Source organism: Numida meleagris, chromosome 7 (assembly GCF_002078875.1).
Source record: "Numida meleagris isolate 19003 breed g44 Domestic line chromosome 7, NumMel1.0, whole genome shotgun sequence".
Classification (NCBI taxonomy): domain Eukaryota; kingdom Metazoa; phylum Chordata; class Aves; order Galliformes; family Numididae; genus Numida; species Numida meleagris.
In genome coordinates, this window is record NC_034415.1 from 10,615,297 (window position 1) to 10,634,180 (window position 18,884).

The following is an 18,884-nucleotide window of genomic DNA, read 5'->3' on the forward strand; positions in this document are numbered from 1 at the left end:
CTGGAAATAAAATTCTCCAGTCAATAAAGCCTAAAAGAACATTAACATGATGTGCTGAATGGGAAACATTATAACCATGTAATTGCTAGTACTAACACCATTTCTTAAGGTCTCAGTGTGACATATTTTAATACTCACCTGGTAATATCAGTACTTTATCGCTAGAGCTCAGAGGATAGCCATCTTTATACCACGTAAGAACTGGAGGAGGAACGGCATCGGTCTCACAGTACAGAGAAAGGGGATTGTTGACAATCACATCTTTATTTTCTCCACCTCTTCCTGTATCTACCATGTTACCAGCTTCCCATCCTCTATAAGGCTTTTGGAAACTAGGAGGAACTTTGATCAAGGATGGAAGAAGTTAGAATTTTACAGTAGAAATCACTAGCTATGAATTCAAGAGATGAAAAGACACTGTAGTTGTTAAGTAGCAGTAATAAATATTAATTGTATTAGATTAACCTCCCCCCATCCAGATTTGCCAGGAAATTTCTAGTTCTTTTCCTCAGAATGAAAAACTGAGCAATCCACTGAACATTTTCTGGAGGCTAATAAACAACAATGCAAGAAGATCTGATAAGAAAACACAGAAGGTATTAATCAACAATAATTACTTAAGTAGTAAACTAACTGGTTTCAATTTAGTTCTAATTTTGTCTAAATTTTGAGAAACGACAAATGATTGTCTTCTTATACTTACATGCTGTGTAAGTAAGTGTGTACACGCTTGTACTTAAATGCTGCGTAAGTACACGGGATGCTTATGTCTTGGGCCTCTAAGTACTCAGTAAAGGGAATAAAATATGATGATTTACTGTAAGCTATTTTTTTTTATGTAATTGAGAGAAAGATCAGTTATGACGTCATTCCACTAACTTCGGAAGAACTGTATACGTCACAGCTCATGAAAGAATCAAATAGTGTATTTCTTAAACCTGAACAAAATGTATGTGACAAAAATTACACAGAACTCAAGGACTGAATTAGATAAAGAAAGTCTAAAGAACACAAAATTATTTATAATTTCAACATCCCAGAACATTAAAAAAAATAAGCTCAGATTACCAAAAAATAAGCATGTTATTTGCTGACTCTGTTTACCTTGTACATTTACATCAAATTCCACTTCATCCTCTCCAGCAATATTGGATGCCAGGCAAGTGTAACGTCCGGTATCTGAAACTTGAGCCTCTGTAATCTGCAGAGTACGGCCGCTGGCTTGGATAATGACACGACCATCTGGTTTAAGAGGCTGTAATGTAATTTTACACAAATTATTAACACACAAATTATAAATTAGAAGTAAACATATTTGCAGAAGTAGTATGGCATTACCCCTGTTGGTCAAATTCAGATCATTTCAGAATCCTTCCCTAAGGTACTGTACTGGCAGTAAGAACATTATTTTTGTTGTTCCCTCTGCTTTGACAACACTAACATCAGAACATCTTTCAATTTCTGTTAATCCTGCCAGCAAGGCCCACTTCCAATACGTGCAAAGGAAGCAGCTGCTTAGGACATCACTTAGGGCACGGTCCCTAGCCAGGTGCCCCTGGGATGGCATCCCTGGCCACCGGTAGTGCAGAGGAAGGAATGCTTTCCTCTGCATGACAGCAGCAAGCCCAGCTCTCCTCTCATCTCTCCCTCCTACACGATGATGGAAAGCAGGCTTCTGTGAGCTTCACAGCCTGATCTAGCTCGTCCTACATTCATGTGACCACAAAGACCTGCTGCCCAGTGAGGACACGGCATGAACATAAAACTCACACTGCAGCAGTGTAAAGATACACATAGGATTAGTGGTCCTGTCCCTACAAGTTACATCCCTCGTGACAGCAGGGACTGCAGAAATGTAGCCTGTATCTCTCAGTAATGAAAATGGAACACGCTAGGGAGTCAGCTCACAATACATTGCCTGCCGAGGACAATTCAGTCTACAGATGTGAATGAAAGCTCTTTCCCAGGGTGACCCTAGGAAAAAACTGCTGGAGGACCCATTGCTTTGGTGGCAGCAGCAAGCCTCTGTCCTTTCTGGGGCCCTTTCTCATTGGCAACAGAAACAGCACACCCAGGAGGGCCGAGAATGCCAGCAGATGCTCAGACTAGGCAGAGTGCACACGCAGCCTCTCCTGTGACACCAGGCTGTTTCTGCACACTCAATAAATCCAGAGAGCTGGTCCTGCTGCAGAGCTGCAGCTGTCGGCCACACAAGGGCCTGCCAAAAGCCAAGCAAGAACTGCTTTGTTCCCCTTCCTTACAGTAGAGTGGCACTGCTTTTGTTAATTACAGTCAATTATAGCAGACCCTAAAACTGCTCCTTGTTCAGGGTGAGGCCACTGAGAAGGCTGCGTATGGCAGGAGCTTCAGGAACCCTGCCAGCACCCAGTGGAAGGCTGTCTGCAACTTGTGTAAGGGCAGCACTACAAGGAACCAAGCACAGGGCTGCTCTGCAACAAGGCCTTGGGGAACCCAAACAAGAGTAAAGCAGCATGTGGAAATACCACTGGGTGCTGCTTTTGGACTAGGTGCTCCCCCCTTAACACACAGGCCAGTAGCAGGCCCTAGGAATGCCAGCTCTGCTGTTTCCATTGCACCCTAACCCAAGCACCCTGAAACACAAGTGACCATTTGCAGAGATCTGGCCAACAGCAAACAAGATGTGAGGTGTGATTCCACCAGCAGGAGCAGAGGGGAGATGAATTCCTGCTGACTTCAGCAGTAAAGTGAGCCTTATTTTAAATGTTCACTAATGGTGGTAACAAAACTGCAGCTTTTTCTATAGGAAAGCCACCCACTAGAAGCAAATAAGGTTGTGACTGGCCTGTCCATCCTTGTACCAGCTGATGGCAGCAGCAGGAACGGCGTATGCTTCACACTCCAGAGTAAGGCTGTGGTTGATTTGGATCTTCACCTCCTTAGGGGAAAGACCCATCCCTGGGACATCCCCTCTGTTAATGGTGGGTGGAACTGCACAGAAACAGGGGGAGGGAGAGATACCTTCCTGAGGACTGCCTTACACAGCACTTCAAAATTAACTGGGCAAAGGGAAAAACCAGACAATAACTGGAGGAAAGCAAGCGTTCCCCTTGTAATCTGCCTCTTCCCCATGGCTGAGCTAAGGCAATTCAGCCTCATTCAGCATTTTTTGACGTGCAGTTACCAGAGCCTTACCTAGCCACAGTGCTTTGTTACACGTTTGGCTTGAGTTCTACAAAGCTCAGTGCACTGCACGCATTATAAAGCACTTTAATGGAAACTAACGTTCTCAGAAACATGTTTGAACTGAAGTCCACACTCAGAGTAGGTGGTTAAAACTCAGCATTTCCATTCCACTGAAACCTTAGCGTTGCAAAATCTTGTTTCTTTCTGAATCAGAATGAAAACAGAACATTTCAAAATTCTTAAGCAACCCCTCATCCTGGTCACAGAATATCTTTTAAATTACTGTAAATGCCTTCAAAGCATTTTCCATTCTTTTTTCCAATGGGAAGTTTTAAATTCTCCCTAATGCTTACATTACCATAATAACTGACAGTTGGAATGGCACTGGCAGGAGGCTGGGTGGGGGATGTTATGTTGCTATAAAGACAGACTTCAATTACGAACTCTCTTCTCATTATTCCAAGTCCAATAGGGCCTTATTAAGAACTTTGTGTAATTAAAATAACAGTATGGTTACTGTAAGGGTGCAAATCAAACTCCAATTCAAACTGAAGAGTTAGCAAATTCAGAGAGAGAGAGAGAGAGAGAGAGAGAGAGAGAGAGAGAGAGAGAGATGAGAAGCCATGCTTGACTGGGCCCATAATGAAAAGCTTGAGCATTAAGACAGAATATTAGGCACAGATGCCCAAATGACAAAGCGCTGTCAGGAAGGCTTGAATGGGAGAGCTTTTTTGCATATACTAAAATCTCCCACATTACCTTACCCAAGAAACTTTTCCTTTAGAATTTAGGGGTCCCCTCCCCTTCTTTTTTTCTAAAACAGTTTCAGTATTCAAGAGATTCTCTGCTCACACCTCCTAATGCGCTGCATTTGACTGATTTGAAAATCATAACCAAAAATCTCAAAAGAAACTGAAGTGCATCGTTTCTTAAATATCTTCCCCCAGATGGCGCACAGATTTGCGGCTCAACAACAGCACTTGTGAAAGAATACAACAGCTACATTTTCCAGTGCCTGTCCTAAAGCAATGTCACAACCAAATGCAGATGTTTGCTAAAATAACTAAGAGAAGTCCTTTTGTGCACCAGGACTGTTAACACAATTAAAAGCATGCAAAAAACAATTAACACTGGAAGCATTTCCTTACTGTGGACTTTCACTTCATAGTGCTTCAAAGTTTCTCCAGCTTCGTTTGTGGCTATGCAGGTGTATCTCGCAGCACTGTGCTTCTGAGCACTTAGAATCTGCAGGGTCCGACCACCTGCCAAAAAAGATCACTCCTTATAGCATCTAAGTGACCTTCTTGCTGGCCTATTATTTAAATGATTTTGCAGCGTATTTCCAATCCTTTGGTCTTAATTTTGCTCTGCAATAAATTATGAGTGCATAATCTCCAGGAGCGCTTTGGATCACAATTCCTGCTGCTTATGGGTTTTTGGAAAACTTGTTAAAATTGATTTTTCCAAAAAACTTCTTGAAGATGTTTAGACAGAATGGAGTGATGTAGGACTCTGCACTTCATTCACAGGAAAAGGAAAGCTGGCCTTACCACTGAGACTAAACAAGTGCAGATTATTCAACAGAAAGTGGTGGATGTGAGCCTCTGAACTGCATTTCTGCTTCAGTGTAGCATTTCATACTACAGAGCCCTGTAACTTCCTTCAGACAACAGACAGGAGCAACAGCCCCAATGGGACACAAAGTGTAAAAATGAACGACCAGTTGGATTTAAGACTTCAGGTGATCTCTACAACACTGACATCCATCAATTTCCTTCCCACAGGATTTGTTTATTTAGGATTTATATTGCCTGAATTCTCAGTGATGAATCACTATTCAGTTTGGGTGCAGCTCTTTTCAGACTGCATTCCTAGTAATTGTCGCCCCATTCCTCGCTATCAATACCAGCACCACTCCTCCTCTGCACGGCTGCAGTTAATAATACTAAAGTACATGTTCATACATTACTTCCATATTTCAAGTGCAGATTTTTCCTTTCCTCCACTTCCTAGGTGTATCCGGTGACAGTTGCTCCACAAATTAGAAATGGCTAACTACTAAACACACAGAAAAAATGCCACTTCATTCTTTTTCACTAGCTTTGTTGTTTCCCTCTCGCTCCATCTAGTTCATTTCCACACTTAATTTCAAGTTATTTACATTCATTAGTAACTCCAATGAACTTGTTTGCCATCATTTATCTCTACAGAACAACAGGATGAATACCTGAATACAAATAAAATGTAAGTAATGAGTCAGTTAATTGTGAAGCACTTAAAAGAAAGGGATTGGAAGCATAAAAACAGTACAAACATTGTACTTGATAGAAACACATCCTTTGGTTTATCAAAAAAGATCAGTGACAGTAAGTAAGCAATAGAAGAATAAAGAATTATGTTATTCCTCAACAAGAACAAACAAAAGATACCTGGCAAAATGCGGATATTTCTGTTTGATTCTAAAAGTTTACCATCTTTCAGCCAGGTTATTGTAGCTGGAGGATATGAATAAGCCTCGCAAACCAGAGATGTTGGGCTGTTGAGGATAACAGTGACCACTTCTGCACTTCCATGGCCGTCTGCACCCACAATGGTTGGAGGCACTAGGAGCAACAAAATCATTAACAAGAGGAAGGATCCCTCTGAAAAGCCATTTTTCTGTTTAGTCTAGCGATCTGGTTCCAGCCTCAAGTAGCTGGGAGGTGTTCTTAGTAGGTGCAGTGAAACCCAGGACCAGACAACACTAATCTGATTCATGTTTTGTCCTAAAGTCAATGGTCAACCCACGTCGGTGGAATCCATCCACCCCTAGCTCTTGTCAAACACAAGTCACCAGGAAGCCACTTCTTGCACAGCAGCTGGCAGTCACTGCCTGATGATCCTCTGAGCAGCAGACCTGATAGGTATGTGCTCAGGAAATGAGGATGAGGAAAACAAACTCGCTATAGTTTGCATTTAGTTACACAATAACTGTCATGAAAGAAAGCAAACTGCAGATGGCTGCAGCTTTCACAAAAAGATAACAACTGAAAAGCACTCTTCATATACTGCTTCCTTGAATCACAGTAAGCCCACATACAATCCTGCTCATTCAATACAGATCACGACCTGTTACAGCTCTGCATGTTCTAGCTCTATACTAGTTAAAGAACAGAACTGCTGTTTCTATCAACCTACAGTTATTTATCACTTACTTAGCCATTAACTTTATTCACTCAGGTAAATAATTAAAAGACTACACAATCCCAAGGTGATTATTTTTTTCTGAGATTAATATTTTTTCTACAAGAGCCAGTCCAGCTGTCTTACCAAGTACATTAAGACTGTAACTTTTGCTTTTATCTCCAGCTGTATTGGATGCAACACATATGTATCTCCCTGTGTCTGAGACTTCAGCATTGGTGATCTGCAGGAAATGTCCACCGGACAGAAACTTGTGATCTTTGTCCTCTGTTAGAGGTTGCCCATCCTTTATCCAGGTGATCTGTGGTACAGGATTCCCTTAATGGAGTAAAGAAAAAAAAAATTGCAAATATTAGCTGCTGTGTAGCTTATTCCAAGAAGAATATTCCAAGGTTTCTGAATAACAGAAAAATACAGTTTTGGATGCATTTTTAAAATATATTCTTTAGTGAAATGTTCTGGAATACATATTCTATAGCCCTTGAACCTCCTGAAGTAATATATATCTCCTCTTAAATTACACAGGGCAGAAGAAATAGCATCTCTTGTTTTCACTTGATGCAACCTTCAAAACAAGATGTGCCTTCTCCTGCCACACATACAAAGGCTGAACCTGAAATTTAGAAATTCCACTCAAGTGAAAATTGTACTCAAAACACCGTGGTCAGAACCAGTGAAAACTGAGACCACGGGATGAGTAAAGGTAAGTAGTAAGTAATATCATATACTTTTACCTATCACTTCACATGTTAGGGTAACACTGTTCTTCTCTTTCACTTTCACATCTTCCTGCTTATTTTCACCCACAATCCCTGGAGGAACTGGAATCAGATAAGGAGACAACACCAGCAAGTATTATTTACAAACAATTTAAGCACAGTAAGGATTTATTCATGCTCTATGTGTTAGGGTATACTTCCCTTAAGGACATAAATCAACAAATGGCTCAGATATACCAGAAACAAGTCCAGATTTGAGCCAGTGTAGAGTTAGCCTGCTAGGACAACAGCTATACCTCTGTTCTGCACCCTTTAACATACTGGCCCATGAAAAGGACAAGAGCGGACCACAAACCCTGAATGTACTCACCTCACCATCGCCTGTCTCAGGAGCTAGAGAGAGCTTCAGGGTGCTGAGGTGTATTCCTCATATTTCTGAGTAATGTCAGCAGGACAGTGGTGGTGAACACTTGTATTGCCAGTGAGGCTAGGTTTGATTTCATGCACCAGTAGGTTTTATAAGTTTGTAAGCAAATTCTTTCACTCACATTAAGCAGCAAGTGATTCATTTGCTCAAAATGATGTGCTTAAGTTCAACAGTTGTTTGTTTCCCAACATTAGTTGAAAGCACTCATCTAGAACTCTAGGGAAATGATTGATTAAAAAAAAATTGGACAGAAAAAGCTTGTCTGCTCACATACCACGTGTTTTTTATTTACCAGCAAGCTCAAAGCAATGCAACAGATTACCACCAAGTGAATGAATAAAGGCATAAATATGTTTGATTCAAATAGAGCTGCCGTACAGTCAGCTGAACACATTACACAGTTATAAAGGCATCCTGCTGCAGTATAAATCATGTTTCTCTGAGAAAATAAAAGATAAAACCATATAATAAAAATACCTATCCACATCCCAAACAGCTAACTGTGTAGAAGAACACTCTTACTGTATGACTGATCACTTCATGAGATGTTTCCAAAGAATCCTGGTCACCGGGACTACATGGACTAACGTGTTACTGGATGAGGGAGGCCAGACTGCCAGTGTGCTGGCAAGGAGTCTCCCAGACCTACAAACCTTCAGATCAACCATTTCTTTCAAAGTAGAGGCACTTGTAGATTCAAGACAAAGGAAGATGGCACCAGAAATGAAGTAGGCATGAACTACCATGCAATGAAAAGGAGGCTTGTAATCAGCAGAAAGCAACCCAATCTCCAAGAGATTTTGGAAAGCTTTATAACAAAATTGCTGGACTACACAGCCAGACAATACTCCTAAATAACCCTAAAAAATGCAAACTTTTAGCCTAGATAGAAGGCCCATTAAGAGAGGAAGTAAAATGCATTCAAAGCATCGTGACGTACCAGTAACCTGGAAGTAAAGGTTTTGATAAATAAGAATCACGATAATATGCAAATTCATTCTCAGCTTTGAAAAATAGTATGCTACATCGGATGTTCCACTAGAATACAAGCTAGAGCAAAGAAGAAAAAATAAAAGATGTTTAGAATTTCACTTGATGATTGGAATGGCAAAGATGCTACTTCAGATGGCTAAAAGTTGGTTTCTGTACTGGACACTTGGTGAGAGCAGCAGTACCAGAACATTGCATGCATGAAGACATGGCCAGTGCTGGCACTCTTATCAACTTCTGATGCAGTTCTGACCAAATTCCCTTCTGTAGCAAGACAAACACATCAATGGGTAGAGGAATTAGATGGGAGAAAATATAATCTAAGATCATAAAGGTCATTACTGGACTTACATCTGGTAAGAAATTATTCATAAATAACAGAGGAACTCATGGCTTTGGCCCCAAAATAACACAGGAGGTTGTCGGCATATTAATTTCAGAACTATGACAAGGTCACAACAAATGTTCTGCAAATACAGAAGTACTAGGCTAATTACACCAAGCTCGCATGCAAACGGGCTGGCCTGTTGCACCTCCTACCTTAATTCAGACAACAGTGTGATATCTCTGTATGGTTCCTATTTACAATGAGCTGGTGAATATAATGGTGGCCATTAGGCCACATTCCTGTAACTTTCCTCTAGAAAAACAAAGAAATTTGGGGGGGGGAGGGAGGGAAGAGAGGGAAGAGGAGATTGAACAATGGAATTTTCCACTAAGCCCAGTTGAAATCACCTTCACAGAGCATTTTTCTTCAAGGCAAGCAAAGCCTCTACAAAGCCTGTGCAAGAGAAATTTCCTGAACCCTCATGAACACCCTGCTACTAAAAAACTCCAAAGAAAACAGTACAGTAACGAATGCTTTTCAGTGTTTATCCATCTCTTCCATGCTACCAGAGTTACATTCCCATGAGCTCATCAAATAAACATGAACTGACATGAATGTAAATTATCACACACAGAAGGCAAGAGAAACTGGTAACACTCAGCACCTTGGAGAAAAAAAAACTTTTGGCAAATTCTATATAATAATGCAGCAAGACACTTTCTATCAGTCCTGGTAATTACTGATAGAAATAATAAATAGCTACTAAACCAGTACTTTCTGGGGGGAAAAAAATTAAAAATAAATAAAATTTAAAAAAAATTAAAAATAAATAATGTGACACAATTACACATTACAGGCTCTGAACAGCCATCTAAAAAGCCTGCTGAGCTTCTATAACAGGCTAGGATCGCCCACTACACTTATCTCATGTGCTTTACAATATTAATCGCAGATCTGTTCTAAGACTCCAGCCCCAGTGTTTAATTTCCCTGTAGGTCCTGGATTTTTCTTCACATCTTTGTTGCAACAGATTACTATCATCACACAACTCAGTTACACACTTTATAACCAGCTCTGCACAACAGTGCTGGTCTTAATTCATGAGTATCATCACAAGTGGTTGCACCCTTCTGCCTTCAAGCATAAGGTGCAAGAGATTCACAGATATAGTTTAATGTGGTTTTCTGGGGCAACAGTTTTCTTTCAACTTTAAATCAGCTTAAATTCAGGATGGTGCCAAAAGAAATAGTGCTATTTCCCTGACCACTCACTCTCCTGCAAGGCCACTGACATGGTCCCCCATCACATCCTTATCTCCAAATTGGAGAGATATGGATTTGAGGGGTGGAATATTCGGTGAATAACGAACTGGTTGGAAAGCCACAGACAGAGGGTTGTGGTGAATGGGACTATGTCCAGGTGGAGGCTGGTGACAAGTGGTGTCCCCCAAGGGTCTGTCTTGGGATGGGTGCTCTTCAACATCTTCATCAATGACATCAATGATGGGCTCAAGTGCACCCTCCGTAAGTTTGCCAATGACATCAAGCTGAGTGGTGCAGTTGACAGGTTAAAAAGAAGGGATGCCATCCAGAAGGACCTTGACAAACTCAAAAGGTGGGCCCATATGAACCTAATGAGGTTCAACATAGCGAAGTGCAAGGTTTTGCACTTGGGTTAGAGAAATCCCAGATACGTATACAGACTGGGAGAAGAACTCCTTGAGAGTAGCCCTGCGGAGAAGGACCTGGGGGTCCTGGTGGATGAAAAACTGAACATGAGCCAGCTGCGTGGTCTTGCAGCTCAGAAGGCCAACAGTATCCTGGGCTCCATCAGAAGAGAGGTGGCCAGCAGGGAGAGGGAGGTGATTGTCCCTCTCTACTCTGCCCTTGTGAAGCCCCATCTGGAGTACTGCGTCCAGGTCTGGGACCCCAAACACAGGAAAGATGTGGAGCTGTTGGAGAGGGTCCAGAGGAGGGCCACAAAGGTGATCAGAGGGCTGGAGCACCTCCCCTGAGAAGATAGGCTGAGGGAGCTGGGCTTGTTCAGCCTGGAGAAGAGAAGGCTGTGAGGAGACCTCATTGCAGCCCTCCAGTATTTAAAAGGGGATTATAAACAGGAGGGGAATCAACTTTTTACAAGGGTAGACAGTGACAGGACAAGGGGGAAAGGTTTTAAGCTCAAGGAGGAAGATTTAGGTTGGATGTCGAGGGAGGTTCTTTACAGAGAGGGTGGTGAGGTGCTGGAACAGGCTGCCCAGAGAGGCTGTGGATGCTCTGTCCCTGGAGGTGTTCAAGGTCACACCGGATGGGGCCCTGGGAGACCTGGTCTAGTACCAGATCTGGAGGTTGGTGGCCCTGCTTGTGGCAGGGGTTGGAACTTGATGATCCTTGGGGTCCTGTCCAACCCAAGCCATTCTATGATTCTTGTCATCTTCCTTTCACTAGAGTGGTGAACCAGCAGGGAACTGATCTGGCTGAAAACAAAACTGACCAGGACGAAAAACAGAAATCTCATTTTTCCTATAACGTGATTCACTTCGTTTATTCCATCCAAGGGATAGTGAAGCTACGAGCAACAAGAACCTGAAGAGAAGGTGGGAGTCTGGATGCCAGCCTCCCCCAGACTTCAATCAGACTGAAATAGCAACCTAACTGAAGCCAGAGGTACACTGACATAAGTCCTTGTCAGAAAAGAAGCAACAAACCATCAAAATATATATAGCTACCAGACACCCTTAATAACATCTGAAGAAACTCAAATTTTAAGAACTTTAAAAAATTTTTTTAAATGCAGCAACTCCACATGCAGAAGCAACTTATTTTTAGAACTTCATTTTCTGACCATGTTATTAGTTGCACTTTTTACCCCGTAAGGGTATATGATCTGATATATAAATTTTTAAAATACCAGCAAAGCATACAGGACATTTCCTTACCTTTTCCTCTTGTACTGTAACAAAACTATTGCATACTTACCTAGAACAGAAAGGTCAAAATCCTTCCTCACTTCTCCTGCAGCATTGGTCACCACACACGTATACTGCCCTTCATCTGATACAGACGTGTGTGCCAAACGGAGCGTTCTACCCCCTGAGGAGAAAACCAAATATATACAATTATTAAAGCCCTGCACTACACTCCCCAATACATTCCCCAACTGTCTGCACTGGTTCCAATTTTGTATGTTTTGGTAAAATTTATAGATGTATTCTCCTCTTTTTCAATGTGCTTAGTTTTGCTATTTTTTCTATTCAATGACTTCCAAATTACCTTAGCACATCCCTTCTTTTTTTCCTTTTTTTAATGTTCAAGTGAACTTTGAGGCATACAGACATCTGTTAAGAATTTCTGGAGGCAGTCAACAGATCAACCTGAAATCACTGTAAACTTCAAGACACATCTACGGAGAGCATGCAGAGAAAATCCAGCCTGCTATAGACAGGTCCATCAAACTGCACGTAAGTATGTCAGGGGTATGCATAAAACTCTTCAGATAGGAGCAGAAACTTTGGATATAGCAGGCAGACTGTGTCTGCAATATGCAGGATTTGTGCTCGTACTTCTATGCAGAAAACTGTGACAGAATCCAGTGTAGAAGACAGTAGGACTTTCGCTTACATGAATATTTTACTGTGCTGAGAATCCAGATGACTGCAGAGGAAAAATAATTAAGTGGAGAGAGCGTACACACAAAAATAAGGCTATATTATAAACACACTCATATAATTTTTAAGTATGTTTGACCAGAGGACCAAGAACATTCCCACTCTGACCTAGTTGATTAACTTCTCTTTGCTTCATTTTTGGCAGAGGAACAGCAAAACAAGCATCAATGAGCATTTAAGTGTAAAAACAACTGTAGTGTCCAACCTTCAGTCTTTTCCAGTCTCTCATCACCTGCTCTCACATTAGGAATCATTATCACACAGATCATCACATCTGAACTGTGCATCTCCTGCCTGCAGATCTCTACAGGGTCTCATAATCAGGACGTATCCCAGAAATTTACATTCTCAGGCTTGTGCTTTGGAAGGAAGAAACTGCTTAACCTGGTTGATGGGTGTGCCTCCACTCAAGAAATCACACCTGCTGGAGGGAGCACTGTGTGACCAATGAAGGATTTTTCACACTGATCCCTAATCCCATGCAAACCCTAAACAAAGCCACGTGAGATGCAAAATGAAGAAGATACCTGCCTGCATTTTCATACACTTGCACACCCAGAGCTCCAATGCTGAGGCAAGATACGATTCTCCACATTTAGCTACAATTTAATAAAAGCGTTTCTCCTTCCTAAAGCTAGGGCTGCAAGAATTGCAGATGCCATGGCATAGTTAAACTTTTTCTTTCTTTCCTAAAGGAACTATATGAAGCATCTTCAAAAGCAAACGTCAGCATAGCATCTCAATTATCAGACTCACAGTTGACAGCAGTGTGTCCACACATTCAAATCATGTGCAATGCCAAGCATGTTTTCAATCAACAGAACTGAAATCTTACTTTGGCAGAGTATTTTACCTCTTCAGCATTAGTCAAAAGAGGGTTTTTTTCTTTTTCTTTACAGCTGTACAAACACAAACAAAGTCTCAAATGCCATGTTGGTCACAGATCACTACCACAAGGTGTAGTTTTCTGAAGAACTACAGAGAAACACAAAGTTTGCTGGAAAACAGAGCACCAAGTTCTGGTCTGTTTCCTCTCTCCCACTACAGCTAACATTCAGAGGCAATAACATTTTTTTGTGTCTCACTCTTCCTGACTCTGGAGTCTGGGTGGCGATACTAGTGTGGGTGTAGAAATCAACAGGCAGAACAGGGACAATGAAGCCCAGAAGACACTATTTTTGTTGACGGCAACTGTGCACCAAAAGGAACGTGTACCAACTCAAATGGCCAGGTTTGTACAGCACAGTAATTTAACCACCCCTTTTTCCACATGTCACAATTAAAAAAGCAGAAAATAGGACTACCTGCAATGTCAATAGCTACAGCGATGGAATAAAATGCTGACAAATTCCAGCTTCAAATTCAGTCTTAGTTGAGCTTCTATGTACCTTCTGGTTTCTTCACCTCTCTGATAGTTTTCTCATGTTCATGCTATACGATGGCTTGCAACTACACTGGAGTATTAGAAAGTAAGATTCCTAGTTGTGAGTGGCACATCCGAAATCAAAGAATCATCTCAGTTGCTGTCTACACATGTCCAGCTGAGCCCCAGACACAAGATGTCAATGTAAAACGTATGGTCTGCTTGGTACACGTCTTCCATTTGTAGTCTCAAGTGCTGCTAACTCCATTTCCCACTGTAAACATAAAGCTCTAACAAAACTGCAGCTGCCAGTCAAATACTCTCACTTCCCTACAATACTGCCAAAAAAGATGGTTTACAGGAACAGGTACTGAACCCTTCCTGTTTGAGATATTTCTTCTCAGTTGCTACTTGTCATAAACGGCATCTGTTCTAGCTCTTAGCAGATTAAACTGGCTTAAAAAACTTGATCCCTATTAATCATATCTGTTTTTCCCATTGCCAATTGTAAGTTTCTCCGCAAGATGTCGTTATCTGACACATTTCTGGAAATACACACCAGACTGACATACAGTAACAGCTAGAAATATGGCTTAATTCCATGTCACAAACCAGTTACCACACTTTTGACTCACACATGTAACATTTGGTAACAACTTTCCTAGTTTACACTAGCTATTTACCAGGCACTCCAGCCAGTTTGGATTACTAAGTCAAACTTTCTTGTGCGTGGAATGCTCACACTACAGAAGGGCCTTCACTGCACTCCCTTTTTAAAAAATAACTACAACTTCAAATGTGCACTGTACCTGAGAGGATTCGCACCGAAGTGTTTGAAGTGACAGGCCATCCATTCTTGAGCCACGTTATTGATGGCAGGGGAATTCCTGAAGCTTCACAAATCAGAGAGATGGGATTCTTTTCCACAATGCTGATGTTCTCAGGTAACTGCAGGTCACCAGCAATACTTGGGGGAACTATGGAATAAGAAGGAACAAAAGTCACACTGCAAAACAAATAAAGGTTACTTTTGCTCTCAAAATATTCTTTCAACTAAATAAAGATAAGCTTGGCAAGCAAGGAGCTACAAAACTGAGACATTTCTTACGTTGATTAGTATTTTTTCTGTGCAACTATGTGGAAAAATTAAAATTTAATTCTATGAGTACTACTACTTTCATTTAATGACTTAAGATCCCTAGAAAATAACAATTTATAGTAGTTCTATCCATTATACATTAACTGTAATTTCCAATATTGAATGAAACACTAGGGAAGATGTTAAGACTGACAGAATTACATGCTTTTGCTAATGGAAAGAACAATTCCTCTACTAAAATAACTACCTCAAATTTATTTTTAAATTTTCTTTGCTAGAAGTGAAAGTATTTCTACTTTGGAAGCAGTTCTGCAGTTCATTCTTTAAAACAAAAAATACTGGGTTCAAGAATTGAACAACATCATCCAGACTAAGCAGCCTGAGAAGATCTAAAGTTTCTTTTTACTGTCTGGAACTTTGACAATACAGTACAGCAAACACTCAATGTAAAAAAAAAAATAATAATCTGGTAATTCATTTTGGCCTCTTGTTTTCAATAATGATAATTTCTATGTTTATTTTCATCCTACACTGTGCTTTTTTCTCTCCCAAACCATTCCTGATTGTTGTACAAGCTTTCCCACTTCAGTGCAAGGCGTAAGACATAAAACTGCTATACAGAGATAACTGAAAGTCTCTGTGATACGATTGGATTTGAAGAGGAACCTTGCAGCTACATTCCTGTAATGTTCTGTCCTGGGTCAGTAGCATAATAACTCCTGAATGCTTCTTTTTCTCTTGGCTTTACCCTTTCAAAACATAGATATTCAATGTTCAATGACGCACTGAAAATCATATGCAAAAGAAGTGCCATTCTGAGTTAGAATGGCTCTAAAGTAGCATGACGTTCTAATCAATCCCATCAAATTACAGAAGTTAATTATAGTTGGTGGTATCATCTTAAATTCTTCTGATAGCACAAAACAAGAAAATCTGATGACTAGAAACTCGAGATATTGGCTACGCTCACACAACTGTTGTCTGGTAGGGGCCACTGGTGTGGTGTTCTTGGTTAAACCTTAACTTCTGTCTCCTGCAACAGAATCCAACAGAACATTTCCTTATCACGAAACTGGACTTAATGTCACACAAAACTATACCGTATCCTGATTTTCTATTCTTGGGAGATGAAGCAGCTGGGGGGAAGAATTGGTATTAACAGGGACAGAGATAAGATTTCAAAATGTTCAAAAACAACAAAATTGGTTACGAATTTTGGTAATACATCTGCAGATGAAAGTGTGCTATGTATACAGCTTGCAATAAATATAGCTTCCATATTTAGCTACATGACTACTTATTGGATATCCTCGGGTGAACTCAAAGGCCTGCATTGTTTCTGCTACACCTGCCCCAATTTTTGCACACTCACCATGAACATTTAAATCATATTTTCTGTCAGACAGCCCTGCCACATTGGCAGCAACACAGACATAGCGACCCGTGTCCGACACCTGGATATTTCTCAGTTGAAGAAAGTGCCCATCATGTAGTATTGCTATGTCCCTTCCACTGACCAGCGGACGGCCATCCTTCATCCATGTTACTGCTGGCTCTGGAATACCCTGAACCTTGCACTCCAGGGAAATTTCACTTCCCTGGGCGGCAACAACTTCTGATGGGTGGCTACCACTGTCCAATATCGTTGGGCGAACTACAAAAGGAAAAGAAACACACTTCAGGATCTTCACCTGTTTCCGAACAGAAAAACAATGCAGTCTGCCAGATCTGTGTTTTAGCTGAGATAGTTACTGTGGGTCACTGCTGGCAACTCAGTGAAGAGCACTGCAAATACATAACAATTTCCACAGGGCTGAGAAAACACAATCAACCTTTCCTTCCCCCACCCCACAAAGAAAAAATGTCTTTAAAAATGTAACTTACAGGCAATTTTAAAAATACAATCAAAATAGAAAAGACTATTCAAAATTCTATCAACCCCTACAGATTTTCGGAGATTTTCGTTTTCATGGGATTTAAAAGGTTTAAAAATACCTCACTTTAATCCTGAATGAATAAGTGAATTAGCAGCAAAACTGGAAAATCTAAGTTCAACTAGCTGTCATCACTACTACAGTTCAGAGACAGGAAACACTGCACTACCTAAAGCAGGCTACATCCTGTAGTCACCTGTGGTCAGATGCCCCTTCAAGAGATACAGGCAGTTTCTCAGTCAAACTCCAAGGTCAAACTGACAAAATTATAATTACATATCTCCTCTGAGTACCCTGGAATTGTCCTGGATTAGACATTTTGCACCTTAACCCTACTGTACAGATAATACTTGTATAACATGCTCATTCTGAACAGAATACTTCATGGTAACTTACTGTATACTTGCAGGCTGTATTCTTTCTTTGCACTTCCAGCTACATTTGAAGCAATACAAATGTAAGACGCAGCATCAGACACTTCAGCAATTGAAATCTGCAGCTGCCTGCCTCCAGATAATATCCGTACCCTTCCTGACTGGTCAGCCACAAGCGGTGAGCCTGAAAGAGACATTCTTTCAGATAAAAACACAGAGAATGGCAATGAGCTTGCTCAGGTGGTATGAAGTCCAATGGCTTATTTAAAAGTCACCGAGGTGCACAATTTCCATTTTAGAATTGCTCTATCAGAGTTTTCCTAGACATCAGGAACTTTGTGCCAGCAGATTCTGAGGACTTCTCATATTAATTGCTGACTTAACACAGAGTAATTTTAGTTAAAGCACACTAATTCTCATCATGTTCACATACATCCAAAATGTCTTGGACATTTCCACAAATTCTCTATTTTCAATAAAACCTGACTTCCTGTACATACCGTGTATGATCATCTCAGCCAGGCCAGCCAATATAATACTTCAGATATATGACGCATACCTGGATGCACAGTCTGCATATGTGGCCATCTGCATACTGTGTGTCACATGGCAAGTGAGCATATACTGCCCAGGAAATGCTGAGCAGAACTGGAATGGTCATAGCTCAGCAAAATTATGAGACCTTCTCTGAGCAGACATTTCAGTCTTTGAGAACTCAGACTTGGCAACTATCGACATCTTTATAAGCTGCAGGGAAATTTTTGTGACAAATAGAATAGAACATCTCCCACTGATTACTCTTAAAAGCTGAATTTTCATTTCCCACTATTTCCCTATGAAAATGTGCACCAAATTTCAAAGGTGATGAAAAATCTGACTCCTGAGTAACATCCAAAATTATACTACATTCTAGACTTTCAAACAGGTTCAAATCTGCTTTCAACCATTTAAGTGTACATCCTTCAGCACTGCAGTACGTTGTTCAAACATATCATAGTGTGCTTTATTGGCTGCCAAGAGGCAGGGTGAGACAGGGTATAGAAGAGACTGATACATCTCATTTTCTCTGAAAAATTTTTGCAGAAGAAAAATTAAAATCTGCTCTTTCTGCCACCCATAATTAATAAAGGTGAGTACACACAACACTGAACTATGCCTTCAGACAGATAGGTAAAAGTTGATTAATAACAAAAAAACCCACGCTGGAAGAATTCAACACCTTACTTTATCCAGTACTCTGTTTCCAGTAGTGTCCATGCTTAAAAGAAGGTGTTAAAAATGCCTGCTTTTGTCTACTGTTTTGTAAAAACACTTTGTCAATGATTAGTTTAAACCCTACAGGAAAAAGGTGTGCAACTACTTAAATATTAAGACGAGATGAGAGAAAGGTTCAGTAAACCCCCAAAGCAATAACTATACTAAACACATTTCCACCACTTGGCAGTGTGCCATGGCTGCAAATTTCAAGAGAGATTTTGAGGATATGTTTATGTTACACAGCAGATCACAAGCCCAGCTCTACCCCACAGTACTGCACTGTGACACACAGCCAGGCCTGCTGGGATCCACAAGTAAGTCTTGATGCTTTCCCATTCCACTGTACAATACCTGAGTGTACTGAGAGAGGTTAAGTGCTTC

At 40.8% G+C, this 18,884-nt stretch overlaps 1 protein-coding gene across 5 annotated transcripts in view; it reads right to left on the reverse strand.

The window, feature by feature from the left end:
• HMCN1 (hemicentin 1) overlaps positions 1 to 18,884 on the reverse strand; it is a 194,535-nt gene that overhangs the window by 53,255 nt on the left and 122,396 nt on the right. For 4 of the 5 annotated variants that reach the window (XM_021403997.1, XM_021403999.1, XM_021404000.1 and 1 more), the window contains 11 exons: positions 17,269 to 17,430; positions 16,311 to 16,592; positions 14,649 to 14,816; positions 11,788 to 11,901; positions 7,083 to 7,169; positions 6,475 to 6,666; positions 5,595 to 5,768; positions 4,314 to 4,427; positions 2,825 to 2,970; positions 1,105 to 1,255; positions 139 to 342 (listed from right to left, as the gene is read on the reverse strand). In XM_021403997.1, the coding sequence (XP_021259672.1) occupies positions 139 to 342; positions 1,105 to 1,255; positions 2,825 to 2,970; positions 4,314 to 4,427; positions 5,595 to 5,768; positions 6,475 to 6,666; positions 7,083 to 7,169; positions 11,788 to 11,901; positions 14,649 to 14,816; positions 16,311 to 16,592; positions 17,269 to 17,430 (1,794 nt within the window). The remainder of the gene's footprint in view (positions 1 to 138; positions 343 to 1,104; positions 1,256 to 2,824; positions 2,971 to 4,313; positions 4,428 to 5,594; positions 5,769 to 6,474; positions 6,667 to 7,082; positions 7,170 to 11,787; positions 11,902 to 14,648; positions 14,817 to 16,310; positions 16,593 to 17,268; positions 17,431 to 18,884) is intronic. The other variant, XM_021403998.1, reaches the window with a different exon arrangement.